The sequence below is a fragment of the Cannabis sativa genome, chromosome 2 (assembly GCF_029168945.1).
Source record: "Cannabis sativa cultivar Pink pepper isolate KNU-18-1 chromosome 2, ASM2916894v1, whole genome shotgun sequence".
NCBI lineage: Eukaryota > Viridiplantae > Streptophyta > Magnoliopsida > Rosales > Cannabaceae > Cannabis > Cannabis sativa.
In genome coordinates, this window is record NC_083602.1 from 4,409,491 (window position 1) to 4,418,511 (window position 9,021).

The 9,021-nt window shown below is 30.8% G+C and overlaps 2 protein-coding genes across 2 annotated transcripts; one reads left to right on the top strand and one right to left on the bottom strand.

Annotated features, from left to right (window-relative positions):
* Positions 1 to 1,727: 1,727 nt before the first annotated feature.
* On the bottom strand, positions 1,728 to 5,375 carry LOC115721267 (WD repeat-containing protein 55). Its single transcript, XM_030650532.2, has 16 exons — positions 5,225 to 5,375; positions 4,833 to 5,010; positions 4,703 to 4,735; positions 4,545 to 4,609; positions 4,374 to 4,461; positions 4,214 to 4,286; positions 4,004 to 4,110; positions 3,863 to 3,905; positions 3,714 to 3,770; positions 3,381 to 3,457; positions 3,222 to 3,270; positions 3,092 to 3,138; positions 2,927 to 3,000; positions 2,775 to 2,830; positions 2,543 to 2,666; positions 1,728 to 2,018 (listed from the first exon to the last, which is right to left on the bottom strand). The coding sequence occupies exons 2-16, from the start codon at positions 4,925 to 4,927 to the stop codon at positions 1,966 to 1,968; spliced, it is 1,041 nt and encodes a 346-aa protein (XP_030506392.2). The 5' UTR covers positions 4,928 to 5,010; positions 5,225 to 5,375; the 3' UTR covers positions 1,728 to 1,965.
* A 614-nt stretch (positions 5,376 to 5,989) lies between these two features.
* LOC115718833 (uncharacterized) lies at positions 5,990 to 8,597 on the top strand. The gene is made up of 3 exons (XM_030647649.2): positions 5,990 to 6,325; positions 8,138 to 8,180; positions 8,262 to 8,597. Exons 1-3 carry the CDS (start codon positions 6,237 to 6,239, stop codon positions 8,448 to 8,450), a joined length of 321 nt encoding a protein of 106 aa, XP_030503509.1. The 5' UTR covers positions 5,990 to 6,236; the 3' UTR covers positions 8,451 to 8,597.
* Positions 8,598 to 9,021: the final 424 nt, after the last annotated feature.

Genomic DNA, 9,021 nt, shown 5'->3' on the forward strand with positions numbered 1-9,021 from the left:
AATGAGTAATTTTACTTACCAAACTTTGACAACTATTAAATCATACCCTTCAAAATAAAAATGAGAAAAATTCAATATTTTTTTAGTAAATCTTAAAAAATTAATTTAAATATTTAAAAAATCATTTTGAATGAGTAAGAAAATTATAAAAGAAAGTTTGAGCAGTTTCAACTCTTGCTAAATACTCTGTAGCCAGTTTGCTTCTTTAAAAGCCTCAATAGTTACCATAAACTCTGATTCTGTAGTAGATAGAGCAACCACTTGTTGTTTTGACATCCACCTTATGCAGCTCTTGTTTATGGCAAATATGTAAATCTTCTAGTATCTTTGTTAGAAGCATAATCTGCATCAACATATTCAGTTAAGAACACTTTCTCTTCCTTGTAGGTTCAATTTTAGGGCAATGCTCATTTGAGAGCTTAAAGTGTCTAGCCATTTCTATAATTTTTTGGAACATCTCAAAAAAAAGTATGCATTTTATTATTAATTCAGGTATAACTAGTTCTAAGATTGACACGGTTTGTTACTATCACATAAGAAGGGCTAGCATCCTAAATAAATGCTTAACTTTTGCAATTGAGAATAAAGTTAAGGAAATGTATCTATCTATAGGCGATGGCCAATGTATCTATCCATAGGCGATAGCAAGCTATTTGACTATTTTAGAGTTGAATGGAGTAGAGTTGGATACCTCTCATTTATATAGTTTTCCATTATTAAAAACTGTCATTATTAAATGTCAAGTAATGGAATACTGAAGGATCTGATGTGCCATCTAAGTTTTTGTTGGATTCTCCTCTCGAGAGATTGGGATTATCTAAATATGAATTGGCAAGTTCTAATGTTCATTATCAATTACAAAGTTTAAGCCTCAAGTTCTTGAAAATTATATTATTGCATGTTGTACAAATTAAAGTTGAAGTAATAAATCTTGAATCTTTGTAGTGGAAGGTAATCCCTTGGACGGTATAAATTTCTCTTCTTGCAAGAAAATTAGAAATAATCATTATGTAGAGTTTACTTTGAAAACAATCACCTTGAAAGCTCTCATTTCAAATATTTCTCTAATTGAGAATTTGGCTTTGAGCAACTGCCGTTCATTAGAGTCGGAGCACCTTAAGGTGGCGTTTGGTTGGGAGGAATGAAAATACAGGAATGGGAATGGAATAAAATTTAAAATGTACAAAAAAAATTGATAAATAAACCATTAAATTTTTTTCTCTTATTACATTTGAATGATCTTTGCTTCTTTTTTAAAAAGGAATAATCATTCCACCAAAATGGTAGAAAGAGCATTCCAATGGAATGTTATTCTAATACTTTAAAATACAACCAAATAAAGGAATGAAAATTGTGTTTTTGTTGCTAATGATATTATTAAATGTAATTGATTAATTTATAAAATGAGTAAAATTAATGAAAATCTTGAGCCAACACTTGAAATGTCTCAATTTTAAGAATAGTTACAAGCCTAATAGTCATGAGTTGAAGGTAGTTACATGCAATCGAATCTGCACCAAAATTAGTTTATCGATATCCTGAATTTTCTTGTGAATCTCAATTGCTCTTGGAATGTTGTGACATTGCATGTCAACACCAATATGAGATTGTTAGTTACTTGACTTATTAGTACTCTTTATCCTAATGAATTTTACTACTTTACATAATAAGAATGACTATTTTTTGCTTGTGAACTTGCTGATAATACAAAATGAACATCCTCAAGGTTTTTCTATGGCAAGAAAAAAGAGTCATGAAATTCAAAAGTAATAATAACAATAAAAAAGACCAAGCTAATTTCTATCGATTGCAATACAAGACCATTTTAATGACCATACAAAATTGGAATATACAGCAATCCTTTAGCAAAATTATAAAAAGGTGACCTTTTTAAGTGTACAAAACTAAAGCCAAAAAAATAAATAAGCTCATCTGACATAAATAAAAATAAAAATTGCTGCCTTGCTATAAGTCAGAGAAAAAACTATTGTCTGTGCTTGAATTTTTAGTTTTAGACCCTGCCAAAAAATAACAAACACATTTCACACAACACAACACATGAATAACACTCTAAATCATAAATATATAACAATTATATCTGAAAATCGAATGCTACTTATATATAAATTTTTATATTGCTATATATTAATAGCTCAAGGTAATTATAAAAGATGATTTTCTAGAATGAACAACTTGTTTTGTAAATTCATCATACATAACAATTTTCATGTTAAGTCCCCATTTGGGATCGTTTGAACCTGTTTTTGAAACCATAAATTATTAAGAATTGTTTAAAAATTGGCAAAATTTCTACTATAACTACAATATATATTGTAAACACATGAAAATTATTTTTTTGGCCTCTCTATATAATATCTTTGGAAGAACTAATTTAATTAAGCCTTCAACTCATGAAATCAACATAAAACTATTATTTCAAAATCTGATCTCAAGCACGGATCAAAAATCAAACAATAAAAAAATGACTAATAACTAAATCATTAAAAGTGTTGCAAGAAGAAATAGCATAAACAAATAATACCTTTGGTTGACTTTGGCGGATTGACATCTACATCCATTTCACCGTCGTCGCTGTCTTCTGCGGCAGCGGCTTGACTCCCTGTATTATTTTCCGAACCTTGTAATATATCTTCCAAATCCCATATCTGTTTAAAAATATGCACATGCAGAGATTAATAGCTAAAAATATTGTCATAATTCAAGATCACCACACCAACATTACTATAGGAAAGAGAGAGAGAGAGAAAGGGAACCTTCATCACCGGATCATGTGCTATACTTCCAAGAAACTTTCTATCATGGGAAAAAGCTACAAAACCAAACCACAACAATGTTAATAAAATATAGAAAAAAAGAAAATATGAAACCTATTGCTATCACAAAATGTCAGCCAGATGATATTTACCGAGGCGTTCAACAGGGTACTCTGAATGTTCTGCAATTGGTTGAACAATTCTGTTGGGTAATATGTTTACCAGGCTGATATAGACACATTGAAATTATGTAAGTATATGTATAAGATAAGAAAAAATTAAGAGAAATCAAATCAAATTCTAAAACAAACCCTTACTTGATGAGTCCATTCTCTGATCCAGTAATAATTCTATCTTCATCAAGCTACAACACCAGAAGTGCATAAACTATGAGCGATAAAGCTGGCGAGAGAAGGAGAGAAACGAATTTGATAGTAGTATACATACCTTTAGCAAAGCATCAACCGAGTTCGGAGAGAGATCAACAAACCGATCACTACCAAGAGAAAGGTTATTTAGTATTAAAAGAGTACAAGACACAGAGCTTACAACACTAATGATCTCTTTAGAAACAAAAATTAGTAATACATCTTCAATATGAAATACCTGCAATCCTTAAAATATCCCCAAGAGTACAGTAAGAGTGTTCCGGTTTGTGATCCACAAACAACTTTTCGACCATTCTGTCAAAACAAAGCCACTTAAATAACTCAGTACACAGGGTGAAGGTCTATGCATTCCAATGTTCAATTTATCTTCTTTGTTTCTAATTTCAATCGTAATTAAGACCAGATCAAATTTTCTATTGCAATCGCTTATCCGTTAAAATGGCAACCAAGGAAGCATGTTAAACATTGTGAATCTAAAAAAACACAAAAAAGGAAATGTGGTACAAAACAATCATAATTAAGCATTTCAAAAAGAGGTGGAAAATGGTACCTTCATGATAACAACGGAAAGTAGCTCATCTTCTGAAAACTCAGATTGAGATTGGACCTAACAAAAAGGGAATCAAGAATTGAAATTTAGACACCGTTGGTCAGTTGGCAGTTTTCTAAGAGATCGAATATTAGAAAGAGCATCGTAACCTTGTTTCTTCGAAGATTGCAAACAGATAGAGTCCCATCTCCACTAAATGAAAAAAAGAAAAAAAGTATTAAGGACATCATAATCAAAGGATAAAAGGGTTTGAATTAAATGTTAAAATCTGAAAAAGGAAAAAAAAAAACCTTGTTCCCAAAAGCTTCATGGAATCGGATGTAAAAGTCATGTCAGAAATGTACTCTTCATGAACTTTAAAAGAATTTGTGCAAGTGCGTTGTCTGGTATCCCAAACCTGCATTTAGTCATTAAAAGATAATTACCATCTTAATTAATAATTAGTTAAGACACAAGACGTAAGATAATAAGATACATGATGAAGATGATGATGATCCAACCTTAATACAACCACCATCATCACCAGAAGCAATGGTAGAATTCGTTAAACTGATTATCTTGTTAATGGCATCCCTGAAAAAAGCGCAGGCAGAGAGTGTAATTAGTTTTCCATAAAAGAGAGAAATATAGTTAGAATTAATGAAGAAAGTGAAAACTCACTCATGAGCATCCTCAAGACGAGCAATGGCAGAACCGGTTTCAACATCTGTGGCTAGAATTGAACAGTCCGGTGATCCCGACACAATAGCTGTCACGTTAACACAGTCAATTTCATATTATCTTGATCAATCAAATACGTACATAAACATCTATATATATACAATATCATACCCCGGCCATCGTTAATGAAGCGAACAGCTCTGCAAGATTCTGTGTGGGCGTGCACTTCCAGCACCCTAACAAACAAACAAACAAATTTTAATTTAAAAGAAAAGCCAAAGGAAATGAGAGAGTGACAGTGACAGAGAATGGTTTAGATTATTTATTACCTTTGAGGAGTGGAATCAGCAGTGTAGCGGTACCTACAAGAATATCAACAGTATATACATGAGAAGAAGAGGAAGATAATAATGATAATGGTGATGAAGAAGAAAGCTGAAGTTTAAGAAAGAATATTACAGGAGAAGATCGCCGGTAATGAGTGCAGCAGAAAGAAGGTGATCTGATGGATGAAAATCAATGTCAAATGGCAATGACCCCAAATTAATCTCCATGTCTTCAGATTGAGAGTTCTGGGAATCACAAATTGTGAATTTGACACTCACAAATTTCTCATATTTGGGATTTTATCATGTTCCTACAAGCAGTAATCATCAATTAAGCTCGTGAATTTCCCGGGAACATAAAAAGAAAAAAGCAAAATTACTTAATTCTGAATGGCTTTCGTCTTTCATTAAATTGAAAACAAAATCAATGAAAGAAAGTAACAAATTTAGCATTATATAGAACACATCTAGGCAATGGAATTCGTAAATGATAAACAAAGGTGGTTCAATACATGGCTCACTTACCAAACACATAACTAATAAAATTGGAAGACGATGAAGAAGACGAGCAGAGAGGAATGAATGGCCGAGTTGAGGAAGAGAGAGAAAGAGTGTGTTGGGGTTTTATTAGGTTTTATCGCTTCAAACGGAATATTGGGCTGGGCTACTTAATGGGCTCAAAAAACTGGAGAAAATTACACGGGCCTCATGAAATTTTGAAAAAAGAAAGGGTTTTACAAAAATATTGGATTTTGGGTAAAAACTTACAATTTTATTGCCACATAATTTTTTTTACAAAAATATTATCTTTTTATATATATTAAAAAATAAAATAGAACATTAAAAACAACAATAAAATAACTAAAAAATAATAGTAGAACAACATTAAAAATTTAACATAATTCATCATACACTGTATAAAAAATACACAATTTTTTTGAAAGAAAATTCCGCTTAAACCTATTTTTTTTTCTTTTATTTATTTATTTAAGCCTCTTGCAATGTTATCAAACTTTTATATTGAATATAATTTTATAATTTAATTACGGAAATTTGCGGCAAAAGTCCAAAAAGTTTAGTTTGATACAGATAAATCCCAACCTCCAAAAATAGTTGCAATAGTCCTAAAGTCATATTTTTTAGTTTTTAAGTTAACAAATTCGTCAAACCTATTTCAAATGCTACGTGTCGAAATATTATTGGTGGATGTTATTATTTTAATTTAAAAAAAATAAAAATAAATAAATAAATAATTTCTTTTTTTCTTTTTCTTTTTCTTTTCTTTTTTTTTTTCTTTATTTTCTTCTTCCTCTTCTTCGTTTTCTTCTTCTTCTCATGCCAGAAACCCAACCCCAACCAGCCACAACCGGAGCACCATCACGACCCCAACCACAACCACATCCCGACTGCCAACTCCGGCCAGTCCTAACCCCACTCCAGCCCCGATGTTATCAATCGGCCACCAAAAACTATCCAAAGATTTATTGAGAACCAACCAGAGCCATGGATTCAGAATATCCCAACTTAGAGCTCGTCAATGTGGCCATCCAGAAGCTCAAGGAGGAGCAGAGACAAATCAAAGAAATCTTCGAAGATGACGATGACGATCAGCTCTTGCTCTCTCAGGTTTCTCTCTCGTTTCTTTTTTCAATCTGTGTTCATGTTCTTGGTATAAAGATTTTGAATTTAAATTTTGGTTTGTTGCAATTGAAGAAACTTAATCGGGTATTTATTGGTTTGTTTCAACTTAAATTTATTTACAGTAATAATGATATAGATGAAGATATAAAGAGTGAGGCTTCAAATGAATCGGACAGTAATTATTTGAAAACACAAATAATTTTTTAAATTTAAAAAAACAAATATCACAAAGTCACAAAAATAAAAAAAAATTAAATTATAGAAGTAAATTAGATAATAATAATAATAATTTCCAAAAAAAAAAAGATAATAATAATAATAATAAACAAATCATTCAAAAAAATAAACCCTATAAATGAAGTATATCCCTAACTAAATCAAAATTAGAAACCTAAATTGAAATGCAGCAATAGAAAGACGTTGCTTCATTGGGTTCACCACAACTCTGTGCTCCATGCTCTTGTATTCTCCATTGCTCTGCCACATACATAAACCTTCAAAAAAAAAATATATTTACGTATACAACAATTACAAGGGTTTCTTCCTTCCTCACTCGATCCCAACTCCTAAATCTTTTAAGATCATGACAAAAACAATGGTGGTGGATGGTTGTGATAATGACAGAATTTCGGAACTTCCTGATGAACTAATCCATCACATTCTCTCGTTTCTCCCAACTAAAGATGTGGTTTCGACATGCATTCTTTCAAAGCGTTGGAAATCCATTCCGTATTCGGTCCCCACACTCTTTTTTAACGATAACCATTCTACTTATTATGATGATGATCATGATAAAAAGTTTTACAATGATGTCAATAATTATTTAGAACAACGCAAGAAAGCTATGCATGATCTTATTGTTGACAATTCTTCACTCACCATAACTAGTTTTAAGCTTGAAACATTTTGGTATTATAAATTAAAGAAGGCTGTCATCATTGATAAATGGCTAGCCTTTGTAATTGATAATAATAAGGTTAAGGAAATAAGACTTCATATAGGCCCAGAGAATTTTGGTAAAGGTATCTTTGAGTCTAATTACTGCTTACCTAAAGTTATAGATAATGCAAGATATTTGACTATTTTGGAGTTGAATTCTGTAGGGTTGGATTTTTCTTGTTCATTTAATTTTCCATGCTTAAAAACTTTGATATTGGAGGACGTTTGGAATTCGGAGAATGCAGAGGAAGAAGTGGTGGTTAAATTCTTGTTGGGTTGCCCATCTATTGAGAAATTGGAGTTAACAAGATATTGTTTCTTAGGTAATAACATGAATGTTTGCTTGGAGAGTTTGAGCCTCAAGTTCTTGGTACTTCTATATTGCAAGCAGGAATATGATAATGATTATTTACAAATTCAAGTTGATGCCATAAATCTTGAATCTTTGGTACTAGAAGGTGTTTTATTGGACAAAATTTACTTTAGAAGGAATCACATATTTGAGGCTCTCACTTCAAATATTCCTCCAATTGAGAATTTTACTCTGAAATTCTGCGATACTTTAAAGATAGAGCACCTTAAAATCTCCAGCCAACACTTGAAGTTTTTCCATTTTGAACATTTTGAACATTTTGAAGAAAGAAACTTTAATAATTGTCACTTGAAGAGTGTCACAATTGAATCTGCTCCAAAATTAACATACATTTGTTATGAAGGAACTCCCAGTTTTAACATATCAATAAAGTCACATAGTTCGATTTTAAATGGAAAAATTGTGATTGACATGTTTTGGAATTGGAAAAGAAACTATGACATTGAAGGGTTTATTGATCTGATGAATATTCTTGTGAATCTCAGTTACTCTTGGAATTTTGTGGAATTGTATGTTGGTGACGATAAGGTATGTTGGTTACTTGTATTGTGTATTTGTTTTCATTCATATTGTTAAGACTATAATTTATATGTTTTCATAAATTTGTAGGAGCTCATTTGGCCAGAAAACTTGCCCAAAAATTTGAAGAACTTAATTCGTTATCCCTTGGTTAATTGGAAGCATCTCAGACTTAATATTCATTTTAAACTGAAATACGAGTCAGACTTGAAAGAAACCTTGATGTGGATATCACCCTCCTTAGAATCATTATCTATTAACAAAAATGTCATATTTTAGTTGATTTTATTTTTCCTTTGCTAAGTGCTACTTTTATTGAGATGTTTTAGTAAATGAATTTGAATACTTTGCTTTAGAGTGCTCTATTTGTTAATGCTGGAACATTTTTTTTTTATATATCTTTGCTGTTGGAGAAGCTTTGGATTCTTTTTTGGATTTTTAATATATTGTATTGGTACATTTTGTGAAGTAGGTATTGATGACAGATAAAATTTTCTGTTAAGACAGCATTTGGTAATACTTTTGTTTTTAAAATTTTTAATCACAAAAATAAAAATAAAATTGTCTTTGAAAACAAAAATATATTCTATAACCATTTTTATTTTTCAATTTTTCAAATCTATAAAATGCCTTAAAATAACTAACCAGGATTGAATTAAGGCTTTATAGTTTCAAACTTTTCTTCCTTATAAGTTATGGGTTATATTCATACCAAAAGAGAGTATTATTACATGTAAAAAGTAAAAATATTGATCACAAACAAATGTCTAATATGTTGGAGAGGCATATAGTTAATCTTTAGAAGAAACTTAAGTGTGTTAGATCATTAAACAAAGCAGCTGAGAAACAA

Coding starts and splice junctions, on each gene's coding strand:
- LOC115721267 (XM_030650532.2), bottom strand. CDS start 4,927: ATGGAGATTAATTTGGGGTCATTGCCATTTGACATTGATTTTCATCCA. Junction 3,001..3,091: donor TCAGAGAATGGACTCATCAA/GTAAGGGTTTGT, acceptor TGTCTATATCAG/CCTGGTAAACATATTACCCA. Junction 2,667..2,774: donor CACATGATCCGGTGATGAAG/GTTCCCTTTCTC, acceptor ATTTTTAAACAG/ATATGGGATTTGGAAGATAT.
- LOC115718833 (XM_030647649.2), top strand. CDS start 6,237: ATGTGGCCATCCAGAAGCTCAAGGAGGAGCAGAGACAAATCAAAGAAA. Junction 6,326..8,137: donor ATCAGCTCTTGCTCTCTCAG/GTTTCTCTCTCG, acceptor TGTGAATCTCAG/TTACTCTTGGAATTTTGTGG. Junction 8,181..8,261: donor TGTATGTTGGTGACGATAAG/GTATGTTGGTTA, acceptor ATAAATTTGTAG/GAGCTCATTTGGCCAGAAAA.